The following is a 26,449-nucleotide window of genomic DNA, read 5'->3' on the forward strand; positions in this document are numbered from 1 at the left end:
GCAAAACATTTTTGGCCACAAGAAGTCATGCAAAGTCAGCCTGGATTTCACTTGAGATTCATGTCCATGGATCTTCCAGAGAAACCAAATAGTTCTTCTATATAAAGCCTCTGTGTCTTCTTCATGAGTTTTCGAGATTTTAATATTTGTTGCTCGACATAATATTACAGCAAACATATCAATCAATCAAGATTTAACGTGTTACATAAAAGAATAGATTTCACGATTATGTAAAACAAATCACTGAAAATTTGCAAGGACTTGTTTTACGATTTTCGCTCTAAATTCTATTAAAGGTCCTCCCGAGGAAACAAAGTGATCACTGGTCAAGTTACTTCACGTCAGCAAGGTGCTCGTTGTGTTAGTAGAGGGCGCATTGATCGTAATTAATTCAATCTCATATTCATTTCCATATCGAGGCAAGTAATCTTTATTTGTCATGGCGGGACACTGAAGCGCACATGTCTACCCATCAATCACAGTTCAGAAAGCCAGATTACATGTAAGTATGAATTAGATAGAGGCCTTTTTCGATACTTTGTGACTTATTTTGTCAATTTTTTAAAAGTTTTCTGTCAACACTGTTGTCGATTTCCCATGAGGAATGTAAGTTTCACCGGGTCCATTGTGCGTTTTCAAAACATGGCGTTTTTGTTTTGTGAAGAAACAATGATATTAAGCGAAAAAATATAGTTATTCTTAGATCGCGTACTGTTTCTTAATGTGATGTTGTGGAGAGGAATACAGAAAAGCTCATTTACAATTTTCTATGATTTTTTCTAGGTTTTCTTTGTTGTCTTGCAGAAATTTATTTTTAAAATTAACAAGTTTTAGACATGACCGAGCAGAGTTCATCTCTTTCGAGACATTTGATTGGTCGAGACAAGTGTGTCACTGGATGTTTATACCGACTATTGTCATACATTTTAGGTCGTTATTTAATTTAGAACAAAAGATCATGAAAGTTTATCTACTGTTTCATTCTTGAAACACTATCAAAACCAAGTTATGAGGTTTGACAATCAGAGAATGATAAATCTAGATTAAACCCTATTCCCTAATCATAAAAATGATTAATCAGCTGATTCAGTGAGATGAGTCATTGATCCACCCAAATGGTCAGTAACCGTCCAAACAACAACCCCCACATTGTAGGTTATTGTTCACCAGGGCATTTCATAACTATTTGTTTACTATATTTAAATTTGATCTTTCAATCAGTGAGAACAATGTTAAAAGGTGGTTTCCTTTGTCACAACAAACTAGGTTAAATTTAGAACGTAGTGCTTCCTGTCTCTAATAAACAATAAACAAAGAACAGCATCAGTCATTAAGGAATAATTCATTTGAGTTAGGGTTGGTAAAGATACTATGGAAATTGTAAAAGGATAGAAATGAAGATTTATGAACTGGATGCACTATTAGTTATTGAAAACAAAAATGGTTGACATTAATTACATTGTTGGTAAGTCGATTTCAGAGAAAGCACATTTTGTTGGTGACATAATCCTAAGTGATTAAATAATGTTAATGTATAACATTGTAATATCCAAGTCAATGATGCTTGTATAAACATACCTAAGGAAGTCATCAGTGATCAGGACTAACAGTAACTTAAATGAATAAGTATAAAAATAAACACTTTTCGTCATCTATATTTGTTAGGTTGCTGAAGATCTTCATAAATGGTTGTCTTCATTATTATTGGAATCAGGAATTGATTAAAATGATAAATTACAATTTTTAATTTCTTTTTCCATTTAAAATTAATTAGTATATTTTCATTAACTCTTACCCTGATTTTTATGCCCCACCTATGTTTTTTGGTCTGCATTGTCCGTCTGTCCGTCTGTCTGTCCCGCTTCAGGTTAAAGTTTTTGGTCAAGGTAGTTTTTGATGAAGTTGAAGTCCAATCAACTTGAAACTTAGTACACATGTTCCCTATGATATGATCTTTCTAATTTTAATGTCAAATTAGAGTTTTGACCCCATTTTCACGGAATTCTAGTCACTCCGGCACTTGGTTAAATCGGCATCTAGTCAAGTCGGCACCGGGTATAGTCAATTCGGCATCTAGTCATATCGGGACCTGGTTATTTCGGCACCCATGATTATCATTATGATTTGCAAGTAAACTATTGAAGACTCCGGGTTGATTTCATATTTTTAAAAGGGGATTCCCAACCTAGGATAAAAAAGGGGGGGTTCCAACCATATGTCCCCATGGCCCATTCAAAAGCATTGATCGTAAAAAAAAAGGGGGGGTTATAATAGTAGACAGGAAATGCAGGAAAAAAACAACTTGAATAACAATGATAAAATTTGTTTTTATCCTCATCTGTGCACGGATTAAACAACAATTTGGGTAATGTCATCAAAAAATACCTGAGAATGGTTAAAACAACAAAAGGTTATTGTTTTTAATTTAGGTAAGTTCATAAGTTTTTAAATTGATAACCAATCAAAACATTATTACTTAGATATGGAGAAAACTTCAAACAGCAAACCAACTGATTATTTTTATTATATTTTTTTTTTCACTGCTTAATTACGTGTGCTTATTTCTTAACGATGTGCAAAATGTATCTTTTTTTTAACACTAAAAATAATGTTTGGTGCCAAATTGACTAGGCAAATGCCAAAATGACTTTAAAAAGATGCCGATTTGACTAGATGCCTTTTTATGCAGGTGTCGATTTGACTTTTTCTATAAGTGCCGAATTGACCAGGTGCCGATTTGACTTGTACCCGTTTCACGGTCCACTGAACATAGAAAATGATAGTGCGAGTGGGGCATCCATGTACTATGGACACATTCTTTTTAGCACTGTTAAAGGGGCATTAGCTGTCAAGTTCAAGTTCACTGATTTGACTCCAATTCTCATATTTGATTTATAACATACTTAAACTTATATCCAAATTATAAAAGTATAAAATAAACATTTAATATGCATGGACTTGATAGCGTTTGTGTGTATTTTAGTCGAGACGCCATCTATTTAACCGTCAAAGTGACCTCTGAAAACTGCCGCTCTGAAGACTGCCGACGGTCATATAACCTGATATAGACATAAATATAGATATAAATAGATACATGTGGCGAACACATGCAATTGGATTTTTCTAGGTCTGTTAGATTTCATCTTGTAGGTTAAAAAATATGCTAATCATTGTTTTTACATGTTGAAGAATGAGTTTTTGTGCATCAAATCAGTCAACCAAATGGTTTACCCTTGTTTCACTTTTAGTGTCGAAATTCTTTTCATTTTGATAGCTGAACACACCTAGTTTATGTGTAACCCATCTCTAGCTAAGGGGTTAAATTGAAGGTCCCCAAATTTTAACCTTTTTATTCCTCATATTCTTATATATATTTTTTTTAGTCTTAAATATGAAAATGTAGAAAGTCTTATAACAACAACACTTTAGGAACTGCTGCAGAAAATATATTGATCAACATGTTGCGGTGCCTAGGGCACCGTCATCAGGCTAAAAACAATACAGAAAATTGCTCCTGAAGTACAAAATTGGGTATGCATAAATTACGTCGCAATGTAATGACGGTGCCTAGGGCACCGAAACATGTCGATCAATAAATTTTCTGCAGCAGTCCTTAAAGTGTTGTTGTTATAAGACTTTCTACATTTTAATGTGCTTTATCATAACGACCAAGGGTCCGGAAACGGTCATATTTGCCAGTCATGTCCTAAGATGAAACTATTTGTCCTAAACGAGTAATTGGGATTTAGGACAAATTTTATTTTTTTACAGAAGTAATTTCGGTCTTTTCATTGACTCAATGTTTGAAATCGGATTTCTTAATCGCCATTTTGCACTTGTGATCACTTGTTATACGACCGCAAAAAAATTTTGTGGTCGTATATTGGTATGACGTTGGCGTCGTCGTCGGCGTCGTCCGGCGTCGTCGTCCGAATACATATTGGTTTTCGCACTCTAACTTTAGTTTAAGTGAATGGATCTTTTTGAAATTTGACCATAAGGTTAAATACCACAAAAGGAAGGTTGGGATTGATTTTGGGGGTTATGGTACCAACAGTTAAGGAATTAGGGGCCAAAAAGGGGCCAAAAATGAGCATTTTCTAGTTTCCAGACAATAACTGTGGAACGGTGTATGGATCTCTCTGAAATTATACTACAAGTTTCCATACCACAAAGGGATGGTTAGGATTTGCTTTGGGGGGTTATGGCTCAAACCGTTTAGGAATTAGGGGCAAAAAAGGGGGAAAAACAAGGTTGTCCTGGTTAATGGACAAATACTTTAGTACAAAACATAATTTAAAGCAGTGTAAGGGAGATAAATCAAATACATCATTGAAATTATCTCCCTTACACTGCTTTTAAATTATGTATAAAGTAATGGTTAATGAACAATAAAGATAATCTTAAACAGTGTAAGGGAGGTAATCCAAATACAACGTTTTGGTTACTTCCCTTACACTGCTTTTTAATTATGTTCATGATGTTTAAAGAAATGCATATTTATAAAGGAAGACCAGTAAAAATATCTGCAAATGTTTTCATCTTTTTTTTTTACAAAAAAATCCATATGAAAGATTTGACACTATATTTTTATTAATTCTATTATAAATTAGATTAAGTTAGCACTATGGTAAATTTAAATGGGTAATTATGGTTGCCAACTCCATTGGAAATTTGAATTGAGATTATGACCATATCTTGAGGGAAAGAATTTTTGGGGGGGAAAAAGAGGGGGGGGGGGGGGGGGGATAAAAAGAAATTGTGGGGGGCCAATTTTTTCTCATTTCAGATTTCAGAAATTAAAAAGAATTATTCTTCAAATATTATTTTTTTTTCAAATTTCAAATATTGAAAAATTTCAAGAAGTAATCTTTAATTGCACAGTATGGCACATTAGATTTGTAAAATCTTTGATCACATTTATTTATTTGTTATGCCGAATCTAACAGTGTATTTAGATTTTTAATTTTGGGTCCAGTTTTCAAATTGGTCTACATTAATGTCCAAAGGGTCCAAAATTAAACTTTGTTTGATTTTAGCAAAAATTGAATATATGAGGTTCTTTGATATGCTGAATCTAAACATGTATTTAGATTTTTGATTTTTGGCCCAGTTTTCAAGTTGGTCCAAATTGGGGTCCAAAATTAAACTTTGTTTGATTTCAACAAAAATTGAATATATGGGGTTCTTTGATATGCTGAATCTAACCATGTATTTAGATTTTTTATTTGTGGACCCCGTTATCTAATTGGTTCATATTGAGGTCAAAAGGGTCCAAAATTAAACTTTGTTTGATTTCATCTAAAATTGAATTATTGGGGTTCTTTGATATTCCAAATCTAACCGTGTATTTAGGTTTTTAATTTTGGGTCCTGTTTTTTAAATTGGTCTACATTGAGGTCCAAAGGGTCCAAAATTAAACTTAGTTTGATTTTAACAAAAATTGAATTCTTGGGGTTCTTTGATTTGCTGAATCTAAACATGTGTTTAGATTTTTGATTATGGGCCCAGTTTTCAAGTTGGTCCAAGATAGGGTCCAGTATTTAAACTTTGTTTGATTTCAACAAAAATTGAATAAATGGGGTTCTTTGATATGCTGAATCTAAACATGTATTTAGATTTTTGATTATGGGCCCAGTTTTCAAGTTGGTCCAAATTGGGGTCCAAAATTAAACTTTGTTTGATTTCAACAAAAATTGAATATATGAGGTTCTTTGATATGCTGAATCTAACCATGAATTTAGAATTTTTATTTGTGGGCTCCGCTATCAAATTGGTTCATATTGAAGGTCAAAAGGGTCCAAAATTAAACTTTGTTTGATTTCATCAAAAATTGAATTATTGGGGTTCTTTGATATTCCAAATCTAACCGTGTATTTAGATTTTTAATTTTAAGTCCCGTTTTTTAAATTGGTCTACATTAAGGTCCAAAGGGTCCAAAATTAAACTTAGTTTGATTTTAGCAAAAATTGAATTCTTGGGGTTCTTTGATATGCTGAATCTAAACATGTGTTTAGATTTTTGATTATGGGCCCAGTTTTCAAGTTTGTCCAAGTTGGGGTCCAAAATTAAACTTTGTTTGATTTTAACAAAAATTGAATATATGGGGTTCTTTGATATGCTGAATCTAACCATGTATTTTGATTTTGGACATTGGACCATAATAGGTAAATTAAAAAAATTCAAGTTCTTAGACCACATTCTTTCTGTGTCAGAAACCTATGCTGTGTCAAATATTTAATAACAATCCAAATTCAGAGCTGTATCAAGCTTGAATGTTGTGTCCATACTTGCCCCAACTGTTCAGGGTTCGACCTCTGCGGTCGTATCAAGCTGCGCCCCAGCGAAGCATTTTATTTTTGTTTATAATCCCTTTCCTGTAATAAAACTGCCACTACAGTAGTTAGATAATCCTGAGGGCCCTCCTAATATTTATATCAATGCCTCCGGGAAACATAGGCTAATGATCACATTGGCTAATGATCGCTATTCATTTTTTACCTGTGGTTTTAATTCACACCTGACAGTGATCACAAGCTCAGAATAATATCTTTAAAACATTAAAGTTCACTGACAAGTGTATTCATTATTTATTTACTTTTCATCAAAGACAGTCATCAATTCTGATTTAAAAATTAAATCTAAATTTACGTAGAAAAAAGTATTTTTTTCATGAGTAACACATGTGCTTTATTTACTATGTAATACGCATGCGTGAAATTGTCTTCAGCAAATTTAATATTTAATCGTAAAATGCAAATTGATTTCATGCTAAATTAAACAAGTGCAACTATTATCTGTTATATTCAAACACTTTTAAAGGTAATAAAATAAAAAAGCCATAAAAAGCCGGTGATTTCCTGTCAATTTGATAAACAAAACAAATCCCGGAAATGAATCCGGAATTATTCGTACTTTAAAATATCGCAAACTTCCAGTTTTAACTTTTGTCAAATCGAAAAAAACGCAAGCAATGTCTAATAACCATTTTGAGTCATTAAAATCATTTCAATTTTAGACTGTTGCCTTCCCTAAACTGTCCTTCATGGTAATGGTAAGACATTTACTTAGTAAATGCGATGAAACAGCAATACAAGTTTGTCATGTTCGTTGATGCTATGAATATAGTCAAGTTGATATCGACAATTTGAAAAGGGGCACCAACTTTTCAAACATCTCAAAATGACCGAAATTGTCTGGAAAAATTTCCGGATCCTTGATAACGACCCTGCATACCTGAGGTATCCACTTAGGGACTCAACCGTACTACAGATTCACCAGGCGTTGGTTCACTTTGTTTGTAAATTAAATATTAAAAGTTTATTCTCTGACCCTTCATTGTCACTTTCATTAATGTTGTTTAAAAAAGCCTATAGATCATTTTTCTGCAAAGCTTTTTTCAACTTTAAACTTCCCTGTGTATTCGTGAAGGCCTTTTCAACTTATCAATGTTTTACCTGGGATAGCTGCCTGTTTCCATTTCAGCATCGAAAGCCTTGATTGTTTGTTTACATTGAGTGGTATTTATAGATTGTGTTTACAGTGATTTTCCTACCCTTTTTCAAATGGGGCCTGGGCCCTAGGCAATTGGGAAAAATGTGTCGTATAACGTATGAATTGGGAAAAAATAAATCATTGTATTCCAACATATTTTAAGGATGTAGATATAAGAAGATGTGGTATGAGTGCCAATGAGACAACTCTCCATCCAAGTCACAATTTGTACATGTTATTTATTATTTCAAAAATCCAATTTTCAAACATATCAACTCAGTCATACAACCCTGAGATTTATTGCAAGTTTTCTTGTCAGTAAGATTTCTCTAACCGAAATTATATGGCATGGTATAATGTTTTCAGTGCTTAGTTCTGAGCTAGAGTCGACAACTGTCACTTATTATGGTCGCACTCAGAGTGGGATTGACGGTCAGTCTCTCTTTGTACATGAGCAGAGTTCATTTCAAGTGAATTATGCTCAGATGTTTGGGTAGAAACAATTTGTTTAGTGTTAGTACTTGAGTTTGTGGTGATTGCTTATGTGCCTTTATCCGCCACAACCACGGCTTCATCCTGTTCTACATCCGTAAAAGTAGAAACATTTTCGTTCAAAATATATCAGTCCCTGTAGTATCTTCAGTACTAATTTTGGATTTTTTAAAGCTCAACAAGTTTTTTTACAATCCGTGGCATCTTTACTTTTCTTTTATTTGCGAACATAATATTTTGAATAATGAGAGGACATGTTGTTTGTTTGTGCATGCTCAATTCACAGCAAAAAAAAAAAAAAACCCAAACTGGCAAGTCTTTGCTCAGTATGACATTGCCTGTAAAAAAACATGTACGTGTGAGAAAATAATGAAATTTTTTAGTTTTTCATGTAGGCATGTATTTACAATGTTATTCAGATAATTAAACAGCATCATCACTTCATATTATTCCATATTCTTACCGTTAACCACCACACGTCATCCAAATGCTGAACTAAGCTTACCCATTGTTAAAACTGGTTTACGGTCGAAATATGATAGTTACCTGTCTATATTCAACATGATTACACCGGGAACAGTACAACAACCTATATTTTGAACCAAATCATACGAACAATAAAATTATCAATTACCTTTCCGCTACAACTTGATTGAATTGGGAATTTTACAGGTTCAATTGGGAAAAATGTTAGGTATTTTCTGATTGGGAACGGGGCCGATATTCGGACCTAAAATAAAGGCAGGAAAATCACTGGTTTATTGCAAGCGCATGGTCGAGCCTTGTTCTTGATTTCATTGGTTTCAAGCATAGGGAACACATGTCCACCAGAGGCGATCATCAGTTAATAATACTTGCCCATCTGACAAGTACACAGCAGCTGTTACTTTCCTGAGAATGACTTTCACTTGTCCCGGGCAACTAGACAACCTTTAATTCATATCCTTGTTATCCTCCGACTTTCACTTGTTCTGAGCAATCAGACAACCTTTGATTCATATCCTTGTTTTCCTCCGACTTTCACTTGTCCTGGGCAATCAGACAACCATTTACTCATTTTCCTAGCTATCCTCTGACTTTCACTTGTCCTGGGCAATCAGACAACCTTTGATTCATATCCATATACATTTGTAATCCTCCGACTTTCACTTGTCTCAGGCAATCAGACAACCTTTGATTCATATCCTTGTTATCCTATTACTTTCACTTGTCCTGGGCAATAAGACAACCATTTACTCATTGCCTAGCTATCCTCTGACTTTCACTTGACCTGGGCAATCAGACAACCATTTATTCATTGCCTTGTTATCCTCCGACTTTCACTTGTCCGGAGCAATCAGATAACCTTTAATTCTTTGCCTTATAATCCTCTGAGTTTCACTTGTCCCAGGCAATCAGAAAACCATTTATTCATTGCTTTGCTATCCTCCAACTTTCACTTGTCCCTGAGGCAATCAGACAACCTTTAATTCATATCCTTGTTATCCTCCGACTTTCACTTGTCCTGGGTAATCAGACAATCAGTTACCTTTAATTCTTAGTCTTTTTATCCTCTGACTTTCACTTGTCCTGGGTAATCAGACAATCTTTAATTCATATCCTTGTTATCCTCCGACTTTCACTTTTCCGGGGCAATCAGACAACCTTCAATTCATATCCTTGTTATTCTCCGACTTTCACTTGTCCTGGGCAATCAGACAATCTTCAATTCATATCCTTGTTATCCTCCGACTTTCACTTGTCCTGGGCAATCAGACAATCTTTATTTCATATCCTTGTTATCCTCCGACTTTCACTTGTCCTGGGCAATCAGACAATCTTCAATTCATATCCTTGTTATCCTCCGACTTTCACTTGTCCTGGGCAATCAGACAATCTTCAATTCATATCCTTGTTATCCTCCGACTTTCACTTGTCTGGGGCAATCAGACGATCTTTAATTCATATCCTTGTTATCCTCCGACTTTCACTTTTCTGGGGCAATCAGACAACCTTTAATTCTTAGTCTTGTTATCCTCCGACTTTCATTTGTCCCGGGCAATCAGACAACCTTTAATTCATATCCTTGTTATCCTCCGACTTTCACTTCACTTGTCCCGGGTAATCAGACAACCTTAAATTGATGCCCTTGTTATCCTTCGACTTTCACTTGTACGGGGCAATCCTTTATATTTTCAAAAAAAATTGTTCAGAGATTATACTATTTATATTTTCACGGAGTGTGGTTCAGAGATTATACATGTACCCTTTATGATCCTTTAGTTTATATTTTCACTAAGTCTGTTTAAGACATTATACCCTTTATATTTTCACTAAGTCTGGTATAATCTCTGTTATATTTTCAGTAAATCTGGTTCAGACATTATACCTGTTACATGTATATTTTTTACTAAGGGCCAATATAGATAAATTGTGTGTTTCCTATTTCACCTCCAAAAAAATTAGGTAGGGTATGCAGGTATAACATTTTATTTTATAAAAACATTTTTTTTTTTCCATTGATGACAGCAGAAAAAGGTTCGATCAAATCGTTTGATGTGCCTGCTGCTTTGATATTTAGAATAGTACTTAAGTCTACAGCTTTTTTAATTTTCTGTTTTAGTTCTGTGTCAGAAATATGAAAATAAACTTTAATGCAAATTTTATGCATTTCATGGGTGGTATTAGGAATATGTTCTTGCCAATTAATTATCTTAAACCAAAAATGGCAGTGAAAAATCTGGCATTGGTATGTTATTATTGGATTGATTTAAGCAGTAAATTGAACTCATCTTACTCTAAAATTGTCAATTAACCAACAGATACAGTCTGTCCAACCTGAAACTATTCTGAGTTTTGATCCAAAGAAGCACAGGTTAAAGACGAGATTTTGTTCATATATGTACATGTATACATACTGAATACACTATTCATTACTTATACAAATATTTGAAAAATCTCGTCTTGTGTCTGTGCAAAGAAGTTGAAACAAAAACGCGTAAACTTCGTAATTTTATTCATCTATGGGTCCATCATAATGTTCTTCAAAAAGATTCATCGTGTTGTAACAAGAATCGATTTCATTCTATTTCTATGTTATATATAAATGTGATCACATTTCGCATATTTGACAGTGTTGTCGAAAAGCCTTGATTCTTGAAGCGCTTTACTTATCCATATAGGTCGTTTTGAAGATCTGTAGTATTCTAAACGAATAATCTGATCTGTACAGACAAAAAAAAATCCTGATTTTGTCAATAAATTTTTAAGGGTCGGCATCGGAAACAGAAGTAGGGTCGGGAAACCGGAAACACAATTAATTTATTTTGGCCTACGTCTGGTGCAGACATTATACCAGTTATATTTTCACTAAGTCTGGTTCAGACATAATACACTTTATATTTTCACCAAGTCTGGTTCAGACATTATACACTTTATATTTTCACTAAGTCTGGTTCAGACATAATACACTTTATATTTTCACCAAGTCTGGTTCAGGCATTATCCCCATTATCCAAACTTCAGCCATGTTCACTTTGTTAAATGAACAAATTCATCATGTTTACATTTACATTCGTGTTTTTTATGCCCCATTTAGGGGCATTATGTTTTTTGGTCTGTGCGTTCATCCATCTGTTCGTCTGTCTGTCCTGCTTCAGGTTAAAGTTTTTGGTCAAGGTAGTTTTTGATGAAGTTGAAGTCCAATCAACTTGAAACTTAGTGCACAATTTCACGGTCCATGGAACATAGAAAATGATAGTGCGAGTGGGGCATCCGTGTAATATGGACACATTCTTGTTTTGTCAATTTTGTCATGTATATTAATAAAACAAGTTAGAGGTTACAATAACATCAATATAAGTGAATAGTTTTTGAAGGAGTTCTAATAAAAAATGTAATGGTCAGTGGTCAGGATCAACATTTTATATGTTGTTTTCTCTTTGACACATTCCCTGTTTCCATTCTCAATTTTATATATGTCTTTTTAATGAGCCTTAGGTTTTGTCAGTTGTATAGATTTTGTGGCTCAGTTTATTCATCTTTTTTTCTAATTATGATTTTCTAATTATGAGAATATGCAATTTTTATATCAAAATAAAAAGATATGAAAAAATGCCAAGGATTTTTAAGCTTTAATTTTACCTTCTGTAAAAGGGTCATCTATGGCTTTGAGATGAAGAACAGTAATCAAAACACTGTATCTTTACTTATATATAGTTTTGTCAAGTGTGTGTAAGGATTTTGTTTTGTGAATTGATAAACCATCTTCCCCATTATTACATGTCCTAAAACTTCCATTCTGTGGTCTTTGTTCAATAAACATCAGGCAACTTTCCTAATAATATTAATTATTGATAAATGAGAACATGTAATTATTCATAAACATTGTCACTTGATAAAAAAATCTTTAGCTAACTATGTCTTGATGCTGTTGGTGAATCAGAAAATTCTAAACAAAGAATCATGACTCACTCTAGCTCCTGAAAATAGCACAAAGAAAAATTGAGTCATGATTGTAGTAAAAATGGTTAGAAATGTTTAATCATAAAACGGCTACTTTTACACTTAATATACTTTAATTGGATAAAATAATATGTTTTAACAGGAACAAAGACTGCTTATTTAACAATTGAAATTGAAGTGATGTTACCTTGATTAGTTGTACTGTTACCTTGATTAGATATACTTTATGCCATTTGTACAATTATATACATTTGTATTAGAAGAAGCCAGGTTTTGCATATATGGAAAGTTCAAAAAATGGAAATTAGAAAAAGAAAACATAAGCATGATTGGGTTGTAAATGCATTGGGAAAGGGCCACTGTATGGTGTTTAAAAACATGGAATATATTAATTCTTCATGTAATTTCTATATATCTGAATTGGGATTTATTGTGCATCAGTGTTCCACAGTTCAAGCCAGGGAGTAAGTGTCCCTTGTTTAAATGTCTTCCATGTCATTTGTTAAATTTTTTGCTGAATTTCAGAAACCAAAATACATTGTAAGCTGCTTTACTTTGAATATTTACCTAATTGAAATATGTGTATACCACTAAGTATTAACTTCTAAAGATTGTTGTTACACAGTGTCGGTGGCTTAAATCAAAATTAGGGGCATGTAATGTAACCTCAATTTGACCAAAACATTGAGTGAAATTTGAATGAAGTAAATTCAACTGCATTATGATTTAACCTAAAACCAAATCACATAATTTTGAACTATAAGTCGTGATAATAAACATTTTAACCGTAAGAGAAGTTCAACTATTTGTTTAAAACTAGTTACATTATACTGACCTGTACATTAAAGAAACCAGGACACTGACCTGTACATGCAAGAAACCAGGATCATTAAACTCGCACATTTTTATGCCCCCGCCGTAGCGGAGGGGGCATTAAGTTTTACCCTTGTCAGCTGTTTGATTATGATTATGTTGGTTATGGCCTTTATGGTTTAGGTATGAGGGGCCAAAAATAATACTTTTCTAATATTTTGTATGAATTGCTTATTTCTTGACCAATTTCAATGATTTGTTATGCCCCTGCCATAGCGGAGGGGTCATTAAGTTATACCCTTGTCCGTACGTCCCAAAGTTGGTTTCCGTTCTCTAACTTTAGTTTGCCTCAACCAAATGTTATGAAACTTATACACAATGCTTATTATCACAAAACACAGTTAAAGTTTGAATTTGGGTGGCGTCACTTTTACTGTTCTAGAGTTATGCCCTTTTACAAATGGAAAAATTGCTGAATTTTTCGTTTCCATTCTCTAACTTTTGTTTGCCTCAACCAAATGTTATGAAACTTATACACAATGCTTATTACCACAAAACACAGATCAAGTTTGAATTTTGGTGGCATCTTTTTTACTGTTCTAGAGTTATGCCCCTTTACAAATGGAAAAATTGCTGAATTTTTCGTTTCGGTTCTCTAACTTCAGTTTGCCTCCCAAATGCTATGAAACTTTTACACAAGGCTTATTACCACAGTACTCAGATCAAGTACACATTTGGGTAGCGTCACTTTTACAGTTCTTGAGTTATGTCCCTTTATAACGTTATATGCAAGTGGGGGCATCATCTGTTTCCCATGGACACATATTCCCCATTTATTGTTGTCTCTTATTAAAATTTTATACATGTAGTTTTTGTCTTGCTTGCAACCTTTGGAATGTATGCAGACTTTCAATATACATTGCCAGACAAACTACAATGACTCATCTGAATGAGCAAACATCAGCCCAACAAAAAGTATTTGAAAAATCTTTCATTGGTAAAATCTAGAAATATATCAGGTTTTCCCAAAAACGGGTCCTGAATTTCAATTCTTACAAGTGCATGCTTGTAACGTTAGTAATAAGGTCAAAATCTTGTGGTTTTTAAAGAATTTTGTAGGTTTTTATTGTCGTGGCTGCGACGTTTATGAAAGCAAGACATAGCAATCCTAGATTCAATAACTTCTTCAAATTTCTAGGGGCCCCATGGTCATGGTCTATTAACTTGCTTAGTTTACATGGTAAAGTTTGTGATTAGGTCAGTTGAAGGAGAACCACTAGTGGTAGGTCAATGATATTTTGTGTGCAGTTGTATAAGAATGGGAATGTTTCCATGGAGATTATATGGCCCCTATACTCAGACATGTTTAAAAATAAGGAAATGTGGTATGATTGCCAATGCAACAACTATCCACCAAAGTTCAAATGAAGTGATTGTAAGCAATTATAGGCAATGGTACAGCCTTTTACAATAGGAAAAACCCCTACCATATAGTCGGCTTGTAAAAGGCCCAGACATGAAAAATATGAAACAATTCAATTGAGAAAACTAACGACCTAATTTATAACAAAACAATTTACGATAAACAAATACGACAGAAAATGAACCAACGATAACCACTGAACTACAGTGACACATAACGATCCTATATTCAATAACTTTCTCAAATCTTTAGGGGCCTTAACCCCTCAGTCATGGTCTATTGACTTTGAAACTCTTGCATTAGTTGACGTGCTAAGTTTGTGATAAGGTCAGTGTATGATTGAAGTTGTTTTAGCATATGCATGTCTCATTTCCATGGATATTAAATAGTCCCGACCCCTCATCATGGTTCATTGCTTTGGAAACTCTTCAGTTTACATGTTCAATGTATGAAGTTTGTGTTTAGGTCAGTTTCAAAGGAACTACTCATCATAAGTCAATGATATTTGGTATGCAGTTGTATTAGCATTGCCATTTCTAATTTTCATGGAGGTATTTGGCCCTGCACTTTCAGTCTTGGTTCATTGACATTGAAAGTTTTGCATAGTTTACATGTTACTGTATTGCTATTTAATTTCAACATTAATTGAGAATTTTAAAATAATAAATTAATGGATACAGTATTTAAATTTTATTCAAAATGGTGTAAAAAAAACCATTTTATTGTCTCACATGCCCTAAAAGTTGCAGTATGCGATACATTAGGGATAACTCTCCTGCAGCGTATACTATTTGTATACAGCTTTATATTTCAGAAGGTAGAAGACCTAGATGCTTCGTACCTTGTTTGCAGAAACCTTATGTTACAAAGTTTCTGTCTGTTATATGTCCATTATCCTTGACCTCATTTTCATGGTTTTTTGTTGTGTGAATTTCTCAATTATAATGAGAAATAGGATTACAATATTTGGTATATGGGTTCTTTGCAATGTCAACATGACTGTCAGACAGGGTTCACATGACCTCGACCTCATTTCATGGATAAGTGATCCAGGTTAAAAGTTACGTGATTATGTCTGATTCTCAGATACTATAAGCAGTAGGTCAACTAAATGTGGTGTATGGAATGATTGTAAGGGGTACATGTCAGTCTGGCAGGTTTCTTCTGACATTGACCTCAATTTCATGGTTCATTGGTCAATGTTAAGTTTTTGACTTTTTATACAATTGCAAAAATTTTGCGGTAGTATATTGGTATCACGTTGTTGTCGTCCGAAGACATTTGGTTTCCGGACAATAACTTTAGTAAATGTTAATAGAAATCTATGAAATTTAAACACAAGGTTTATAACCACAAAAGGAATTAGGGGCCCAAATAAGCAATTTTTTTTTTGGGGGGGGGGGGGGGGGGTCAATTGGCACCAGCATAGTGAATTGCACAAAAGCAAAAAATTGAATATAAATTCAAATCATATAACCAATTCTTAGTTCTTTGACTACAGTTATTATGTGTCAGAAACCTATTATGTGTCAAATATTTAATTACAATCCAAATTCAGACCTGTATCAAGTGCGAATATTGTGTCCATTTTTGCCCCAACTGTTCAGAGGCAATTTATTGTGCTTGGTTATGTTTTTCTAGTACTATAAGCAATAGGTCACTATATTTGGTGTGTGTATAGAATGGTTGTACAGTGTTCATGTCTGTCATCAGGTATCATCTAACCTTGACCTCATTTTCATGGTTCATTGGTCAATGTTAAGTTTTTGTGTCTGGGTGTGTTTTATAAGCAATAGATTAACTATATTTGGGGTATGGAATTAACATTTACATTTGTATTGCTGTCTTGAATGGGAACTATTTATTATTCCTTTAAGCATTGTAATGATTCGGAAGATCTGAAACATTCCCTGAAATCCTGATTACATATAAACCAAAGTAAGGAGGCTTAATAGGTATGGCAAATCAGACATTTCATATAAAATACTGTTATTACCTGAAAATTGTTATTCTTAATGTTATAATTTAGTGCTGTACATTTCACCTGTGTCAGGTATTAAGAATGTAGATATTTCAAATGTTAATAGTATTTTTATTTTATTTTTCAGTAAACTGAACAAAAGATAGAAAGAAAATAAAAGTTATGGCTTCTCCAACTCCATCACAGAGTGATACTGTCACAACAGCATCAACAACCTCAAATTCATCAGATAGTGAGATGGAAAATGCAGGACCCAATACTAGATGTTCAATATGTCATGAAACATATACCATACCTAAAGTTCTTACATGTTTTCATACATTCTGTCAGCCGTGTCTTGAGAAGACACAAGAAGTAGCTGATAAAATCACATGCCCAGAATGTCATCAAGATACATACCTTGGAGGTCAAGGTTTAACTGGACTCCTTCCCGATTATGCTGTCAGTAATCTCCTTGAAACGAATGCATTAGATACGAGTGCCTTACATTGTACAGGCTGTAAAAGTAAAGATACTAATGCTGTGGCTCGATGTTTTGATTGTGCAAACTTTCTTTGTGCTAACTGTGTCATGGCCCATCAGTTCATGCATTGTTTCGAGGGACATCGTGTCGCCAGTTTAAGCGAGTTGCAGGGAAATAAAGAGGATAAGACTGAGAAATCAATATATTGTCCCAGACACAAAACTGATGTCCTCAAATTCTTCTGTAAAACATGTCAGCAACCCATTTGTAAAGAATGTACCGTGTTTGATCACGGGAGAGGACATGACTGTCAGTTTATTATGGATATCGGTGAAAAACAACTGGAGATGATGCAGCATATAAACAATGATGCCAAACTTAAAGCAAACGAACTACGCATGTCAGCAAAAGGTATCGAACATCTGTCGAGCCGTCTTCAAGTTCAGTATCACAAAGCACAGAATGATATTAACGATACATACAACTTCTACAGAGCCATGTTAGAGGAGAGAAAACAGGAGTCCTTGAAAGAATTAGATCAAGCATACAACACCAAGCAAGTGGCCATTAGTGGCCTTGCAACCAAAATTCAAGACAACATAGATCGCTTGTACCTTGGTTGTGAATTCTTGGAAAAGATTTTAAAGTATGCCAGTGTGACAGAAGCCCTTCTGTTCAAGAACCTTGTTGAGCAACGATTCCACAACATGTTCAATTTCTGTCCAGATCTGAACAACCAATCGTACATAGATATTGAGTTTGTGTCTAATTTCCAGGCAATAACTGCTGGAGTACGTAATACCTTTGGCTACATCCGTGAAGGCAATGGTGATATGAATGGACCAGTACAGAAACCTCAACCGATTGCAAGACCTAATGGGCTTGTGTCGACTTCACCACCACTTACCAATGGTCATAACATCTTTGAAGCTCCACCATTGACCAAGGAATTTGGTTCACAGAATAGTTTGGTTTTCCCAGCAAACGATACCAATATGTATGAGAAATGGTCCAATGGACTGGACATCTTTCAAAATGGAATTGATGTATTCTCAACTAGTGCTGATCCTTTGTTTGACTTGACAACTAAACTTAATTTGAGCGGACTCTATCCACCAAAATCTCAGATCAAACGTCAAAAAATGATCTACCACTGCAAGTTCGGTGAATTTGGAGTGATGGAAGGACAATTTACAGAACCAAGTGGTGTAGCTGTAAACGCACAGAATGACATAATTGTTGCCGACACAAATAATCATAGAATTCAGATATTCGACAAAGAAGGCAGATTTAAGTTCCAGTTTGGAGAGTGCGGAAAGAGAGATGGACAGTTACTTTACCCAAATCGAGTTTCTGTCGTCAAGTCATCAGGTGACATCATTGTTACTGAACGTAGTCCAACCCATCAGATACAGATATACAATCAGTATGGACAGTTTGTACGTAAATTTGGAGCTAATATTCTTCAACATCCAAGAGGCGTTACAGTTGACAACAAAGGCAGAATCATTATTGTAGAATGTAAAGTCATGCGAGTTATAATTTTCGACCAGTTTGGAAATGTCATTCACAAGTTTGGATGTTCTAAACACCTGGAGTTTCCAAATGGAGTTGTCGTGAATGACAAAGAAGAGATCTTCATCAGTGACAACAGAGCTCACTGTGTTAAAGTTTTCAACTATCAAGGTGCCTATCTTCGTCAAGTTGGAGGTGAGGGTATAACCAATTACCCAATAGGAGTAGGAATCAACAGTGCTGGAGAGATTCTTGTAGCAGATAATCATAACAATTTTAATCTGACTATTTTCACCCAGGACGGACAGTTAATAAATGCATTGGAGAGCAAAGTTAAGCATGCCCAATGTTTCGATGTGTCCTTGATGGATGATGGATCGGTAGTTCTGGCGAGCAAGGATTACCGGTTGTATATTTACAGATATGCACAGATTCCAGGATTAGGGATTTGATCCACATACTTGAAGGAAGTCATTTAGTTTGAAGTGTTCATTGGATTGACGCGGATATCTGACTACTACTGGCAGTCAGCAGCATTTTTTACGAATAGTTTCCAGTTTGTTTAAAGAGAAAAGTAGTGGAGGTCAGAATGTCGAAGCAGATCTGGTTAATTATACTAACAATTCAGGAAAGTTATATTGGATTTCTGTTTTAATAACAGAAAATACAGTCTGTTGTTGTTTTTTTACTAGCCAATTATGAACTAGTCATAATCATTGATATATTTTTTGTTTGTCAAATTTTACAAGAAAAAAAGATGACAGCCATATTGGCAAAAAAATGACATTCATGTAATGAGCATATCTAGTGCATGTTAATTTTTGTATGATTTGCCTAAGTGGCTATTTTTCTATTGCATGTGATTTTTTTACTGTTAAAGATCAGTATTCAGTACAAACGCCTGTCGATCAAACTGGTAATTAAGTCTCCCAAACGAAGTTTGGGAAGACTTATTGGTTTTGCTCAGTTCTTCTTCTTCTTCTTCCGCCACTTTTAAATTTGAACTTGTCCGCACCTGTTCTCCAAAACCGCTTGTCAGATTAACTTAGGGTTTCACAATATGTTAGACTAACATGTCTAGTGGTGCAATCAGGGTTTTGTTTGTGCAATGGGGTTTATAAAGGGGTACTTTGAGGGACAATAAGAAAGGAGGGTTTTACTATAGAACCCTATGGGATTTTATTTTTTAAAATTTTCAAATGATTATAAATTGAAAACCGTTTGTGATAGACACAATCTTTTTAATTGAAAATATTCTAAATGATAAAGCACATTAAATGAAATACAGGGTTAGTCCCCAGGGGTCACCCACACCCCCAGCCATTTAAGAAAGTTCTAATAACTTGTTAATGGTCAAGATCCCCATCCCTAAACCATATATATTCTGGTTTGTCATGCTAAGATGGTTTGAATGATATACAGGGTTAGTCCCCAGGGTTCATCCCGACCACCTGCCATTTGAGAAAGTTCAAATATCTTGTAAATGGCCGAGATCCCCACCCCTAAACCATATACATTCTGGTTTGCCATGATAAAGCACATCAAATGAAATAAAGGGTTAGTCCCCAGGGGTCACCCCAAACCCTGCCATTTAAGAAAGTTCTGATACCTTGTAAGTGGTCAAGATCCCCACCCATAAACCATATATATTCTGGTTTGTCATGCAAAGATGGTTTGAATGATATACAGGGTTAGTCCCCCGGGGTGTCACCCACACCCCCTAGGCCTGCTATTTAAGAAAGTTCTTGTATCTTGTAAATGGTCAAGATCCCCACCCCTAAACCATATACATTCTGGTTTGTCATGATAAAGCACATCAAATGAACTACAGGGTTAGTCCCCAGGGGTCACCCCCACCCCCTGCTATTTCAGAAAGTTCTAATATCTTGTAAGTGGTCGAGATCCCCACCCCTAAACCATATATATTCTGGTTTGTCATTCTAAGATGGTTTGAATGATATACAGGGTTAGTCCCCAGGGGTCATCCCGACCCCCTGCCATTTGAGAAAGTTCAAATATCTTGTAAATGGTCGAGATCCCCACCCCTAAACCATATACATTCTGGTTTGTCATGATGAAGCACATTAAATGAAATACAGGGTTAGTCCCCAGGGGTATACCCCACCCCCTGCCTTAAAAGAAAGTTCTAATATCTTGTAAGTGGTCAAGATCCCCACCCCTAAACCATATATATTCTGGTTTGTCATTCTAAGATGGTTTGAATGATATACAGGGTTAGTCCCCAGGGGTCATCCCGACCCCCTGCCATTTGAGAAAGTTCAAATATCTTGTAAATGGTCGAGATCCCCACCCCTAAACCATATACATTCTGATTTGTCATGATGAAGCACATGAAATGAAATACAGGGTTAGTCCCTAGGGGTCACCCCCACCCCCTGCTATTTAAGAAAGTTCTAATATCTTGTAAATGGTCAAGATCCCCACCCCTAAACCATATATATTCTGGTTTGTCATACCAAGATGGTTTGAATGATATACAGGGTTAGTCCCCAGGGGTCATCCCGACCCCCTGTCATTTGAGAAAGTTCTAATATCTTGTAAATGATCGTGATCCCCACCCCTAAACCATATATATTCCTGTTCGTCATGTCTCGAACATTTGAATGACGTTTAGGGTCAGTCTCCAGGGGTTCCCCCCTCCCCTAATGTTCTAGTATCTTGTAAATGGTCGAGATCCCCATCCCTAAACCATATATATTCTGGTTTGTCATGCCAAGATGATTTGAATGATATACAGGGTTAGTCCCCAGGCGTCACTAATGCATATAACTTTACTGGACCAAACCAATTTTCACTGGACTTTGTCCAATGTCAGGCGACCCTGGGAATTACGAATTATTGGAGCTTCGTTTGGGAGACTTCGTAACAGCATCCTGTTACAATCATTTCTTGTTATATATATGAAATTAGAAACGTATTTTGATGGCATGAATTTCTTTGTAGCAGAAGTCATTCTTTTGCTATATTTATGTGATAGCCGTGTTTTTTGTTGTGGCATTCATAAATTTAATTTGCCAGCTTTGTAATTTTTGTATGTTATCAAATTATTTGCATGGTGTTGACAATTTAGATATTTTGTGTTATTTTATATATATCTGTTTGGTTACCATGGTTACTATAATTATTATTTTGTTTAATATTTTCCTTTAGTTAATTGTTGGTGTTTTTCAAGATATTATAACTTATGTTCATATAGATTATTTACTTGTTCAAAGGAGTTACTCCCCTTTGAAGCTACCTCAAAGTAAACTTTACTGATCAAAAGTCATACAAAAACTAGTATTAATTGCATACTATTACATTTTAAAAAAAAAGTTAAAAATCAGCTGATTTTCAAGTAGACATTCATATATTTGAAAAAAGGTGAAGGTCAAAAGCTTAATATTTTGTCTATTTTCAAAACACAGTCTACTAACATCTACTAGATAGAAATTATAGAACGTGAATGTTATCTTCTGAAATATTTAAAACCATGTTAACTGTGAAGGTAATGTTTAGAATCTAATTTTTAGCTTGATCTGAATTTTTCTCGATGCAATTCAGAAAATTTCTGAGGTTTAAAACTGTACTTCATTTATATTTAAGGAACCTGAAGTTGTTAAAACATTGCACATGTTGAATGACTGCCACAGAATTTATTTGTTTTATTTCATCATGTGCTGGAACTAGCACATTTTTAATAGCTTTAATTTATTTGTGAATTTGTGCAATGGGTATTGTACCATATTTTGTTAGCAAGTTCTTAATTGTAATTTTAAAATGAAAAATGATTGAAACTTAAAATTAATGATGGTCTCAAAAAAAAAAAAAAAAGACTTGAGACGAATACTCTTCTTGAAATAAACTGATGTACAAACAAGATGTTCCCATTATATAGGTTGCTGGCATTATTATTATTAAGTGGACAAAGTCGGTGTTTTTGTACAAATTTTGATAATTTTCTAAGATAATTTTTTTTAACTTTTTTGTATTGATAGACCTGTTATATAAGTGTATATTTGATATACACAGGGAAACAAACATTTATATAAGTGTATATTTGATATACACTGGGAAACAAACATGCATGCCATATAGTCTATTGTTGTCTTTGAAACAAAAACAAAAAAAAAACAAAAAACAAAAAAAATTGCTTTGTGCTATATAATCAGTGTTTAAACATGTTACAAACCAGAGATGGAATAATACGTTAGATTTTTTAACGTTTTTATGATTGTAACATGCTTAAAGCTGGGACGTGGGAATTTTTCTTGCACAAATAAATGAGATCGAAAATGTTATAAAACATTGAGTCATTTAAAAAAAGATGATCCTTCAAGGATGACAATTTTAGATATTTAGAAGTAATATATCTCATTAAGCAAGAAAAATTCCCATAGTCGGTTGTTGCTCATAATGAATTGTGTTCAGGGTGTATTTTTCTATAAGTTAGCTGTTATTGTTGATAGGGGTTGTGTGTTACCATGGTGTCTTCCTGCAAATCTGTATTCATGTTTCCATGGTGATAATATGATGCATTATTTGTGAAGAGATTGTGACCAAGTGATTTGCATGTTAAATTGAAAAGAACAGATTTTATAAAGTTGCTAAAAAGAATATCCAAAAAAATTTCCATTTATAGAATAATAATTATATAATTCATTTTTGAAAAATTTTATAAAATTCATTTAGGTTTTATACACTTAAAAAAAATAAAATAAAATAAGCTTCAGGTTTTGGCCATGGAAAATGAATACAGGTTGTACACTGAACTGTTATTTTTATCTACGTTACAGTTCATCACTGTGAATTCATTAGTATTAAATCGGTACCAGTTTTACCAGATTACAATTCTACAAAAGTTTTAAAAACTGTAGATAAGACTCCAAGCTGTAAGCCACAGTTGACTACCATTCTGTATATGACATCTGTTAAATCTAATTTTAATTTTATTGGTTAACAACTTGAATTAAGTTTTCCTGATTATCAGTCAAATAAATGAATTGATGAATTATGAATTAAGGAAGAAAATGTTTGGTATGCTTTGTAATTATAGGGTAGCTCTTTGATTTTCTTGTTGAAATTGGTATCATTTAAAACTAATGACTTCTCAGTTAAGGTTGATGTTTTCCCAAAAACACTTAAGAATAATACATGTGAGAAAGCCTTAATATTTTACAACGGAAATTTTTCGTCAAAAGTGGAACCACTCTGCTGTTGTTATTCGTTATAATTGTGCTATTTTGACAAGATTGTTTTTTGTTATGTAACCAGTGACTTACATGCACTTGTTTGCATCATTCTGCTGGTGCTCAAAGCATCCTATCATATTCATTGTAGACTTCATCAAAGTTCTCTGGAATTTTCTAAAAATAATTTACCAAAGGGTTTTACCAGTTTGGTTTCTGGATTTTCCTCTTTTTTCAAAATAATTTTGTACAAATTCTCATGGTATATAACTAAACAAAAAGAAAAGCATTTTAGCATCGAGCTTGTTGATTTCCTTAAGATCAAATTTGAAACTGAAGAGGTAAATTTACTAAACTCTAGTCAAACAAGAGACTTAAAAGCTTTATGGTAATATTTTTAACAAAATAAAGAATGAAAGAGAATTTAAACAAGCTCTGTTAAAGTAGACCAGGATTTTGGGGGAAATTAATTTGAAAAGTTGATTAAACTATTCCAGCTTATTATAAAAAAAAATAAAAGAATGATCTATGCTTAGAACTGTCCATATTAAAGCTAGATTAATTAATATATTCTGTTTCCAGAGAAAAATAATGTATGAACATTCCCATTAAGCCACCACACCTTTCATTAGGAGATCGACCAATGAAGTGAAGAGTCACTCATAATCAGAGATTTAAATAATTGCCTCAGTTATTTTTTTGTTGTTATAATTTATTTTGCCAGTTGTTATTACAATTATATTATTCATTGCTTTATTTATCAATGGATGTTTATATGGAATCTGTCATTAAGATGTTTCCATGGAAACTGTCAGTAGATGTTTTGTTGTTAATATATATATGAATTCCATGTTTCTTGTAAGAGTTGTCTCATCATATGTCTCCTGATGAAGACGATAGGATCTGCTATAAACTTTTCATATAATCTACACGTCGGCTAAATGATATAATACCTGTACAATGTGTTGCATCATAACATCAGGTGGTATTTACCTGTCCAGAAATGCTTGAATGAAGTGGAAGGGTTATTCTTTAGAAATAGAAAAAAAAAAACTCTTATTTTTGTTCAAAGTTCCACTAAAGGGATTTAGAACTATGTAAAATTGAAAATGGAAATGGGGAATATGTCAAAGAGACAACAACCCGACCAAAGAGCAGACAACAGCTGAAGGCCACCAATGGGTCTTCAATGCAGCGAGAAAATCCCGCACCCGGAGGTGGTCCTCTGCTGGCCCCTAAATAAAATTGTAGACTGTATGTTTGCAAGTCTTTGGAAAAATAATAGTAGAGTACCTCTTATTTGATGTAATGTCACAATAATGATCCTTAACTATAAACTTCACAATGGATCAGTCAAGGTGCTCACTTGGATTAAGCAATGATACATAAATTCTAAAAAGAAATCATACTATTCAGATCCTGATTTTAACATTTATGCTATATGCATAAACATAGTTGCAAGATAAAATTAACCACTAGTCCATACACAATAGTCGGTTTTAAACTATTTGAGGTAGTTATGGAGATGTTTCCATGGAGTTAATTGTACAATAGACAAGTGCCATTTTAAATGTTTGGTTTGTTGTTTTTTGTTTATTTATTTTTTTGGAGTGTTATGGTGAATGGTTATAAAAGTGTCCACTTTCTTGTCAAATCTTCTTCATTGCTGTTGTTATACATTACTGTAGTATAGCCATTGTATATATGTTATCTTAATTGTCCCATTAGTTGTCTCCCCTGTATAAATGTATGATAATTGTCTCCCTTGATAAGAGCTCTTATTGAGAGAAAATAATGTGTTTTTAGAGAAAAGGGTCCTGAAATTAGAATGTGAAATTTAGTTACTGGATCTGCAAAGTAAAGACAGTAATTGAAGCAAATCATAAGTTAATCAAAGCAGGAAAATGCCTGTTGCCATGGTTACAGGATGACATAATGGGATAAATAGGGTAAAGATTGTCTGTGATTTGTGTGTGAATTGATGACCAGTATCTTTTTTACTTCGGGTTATTTTATTTTTGTTATTTCAAAAAAGTAAAGAAAAATCATTATACGGAAGAAGCAATTATAAAGCAATATTCACTTGTTTGCTCTGATTTTTTCCTTGTTAGTCCCATATTTTAAACCTGAAGAATGGTATCTTCCGCTACAAATAAGGTACACTATTTCTAAGGGTTTTTTCTCTTGTGTTACATTAAAATCCATATCATAATCAAGTGACTGTTAATTGTTAGAATTATTTGATGTATACAAGCTTAGGTTACCATGGTTACTGTTAATATCATGGTTGATTGTGTAAACAGCTGTCCTAGCATATCGTTTAAGTTTGGTATAAGTAAGAAATGGCCGAGTCCTGTTGTGGGTGTTGTTTAAGCTTGTTGATAAAAAAACATTGGTGCAGATTCTAGTTACATGTTTTCCTATGAAAATGGTTGAAAAAACCCACAAAAAAGTCGTTAATAAACTGTTGTTAATATTTTTTACCAGTCCGAAGATTGTTTTGATTGGTCAGGCTGAAGAGTTTGAGTTCTTGCTTGACTAGGTACAAATTTGATGTATATCCTATATATTTTTCAAGGGAAATATTTTTTTTTCTGATATTTTTTTTCAAGTTAGATGATTGTTGACCATATATA

The 26,449-nt window shown here is 33.9% G+C and overlaps 1 protein-coding gene across 2 annotated transcripts; it reads left to right on the forward strand.

Annotated features, from left to right (window-relative positions):
• Positions 1 to 414: 414 nt before the first annotated feature.
• Positions 415 to 19,950, forward strand: LOC127726184 (brain tumor protein-like). 2 transcript variants are annotated; one of them, XM_052233463.1, is made up of 2 exons: positions 415 to 502; positions 16,774 to 19,950. In XM_052233463.1, the coding sequence occupies exon 2, from the start codon at positions 16,809 to 16,811 to the stop codon at positions 19,074 to 19,076; it is 2,268 nt and encodes a 755-aa protein (XP_052089423.1). In that variant the 5' UTR covers positions 415 to 502; positions 16,774 to 16,808; the 3' UTR covers positions 19,077 to 19,950. The 2 variants fall into 2 exon arrangements, with proteins under 2 accessions (XP_052089423.1, XP_052089424.1); XM_052233464.1 differs by lacking the exon at positions 415 to 502 and adding an exon at positions 943 to 1,465.
• Positions 19,951 to 26,449: the final 6,499 nt, after the last annotated feature.

Source organism: Mytilus californianus, unplaced genomic scaffold (genome assembly GCF_021869535.1).
Source record: "Mytilus californianus isolate M0D057914Y unplaced genomic scaffold, xbMytCali1.0.p SCAF_17, whole genome shotgun sequence".
NCBI classification, from domain to species: Eukaryota; Metazoa; Mollusca; class Bivalvia; order Mytilida; family Mytilidae; genus Mytilus; species Mytilus californianus.

Excerpts from the sequence above, each read along its gene's own strand:
- LOC127726184 (XM_052233463.1), top strand. The coding sequence starts at position 16,809 with ATGGCTTCTCCAACTCCATCACAGAGTGATACTGTCACAACAGCATCA.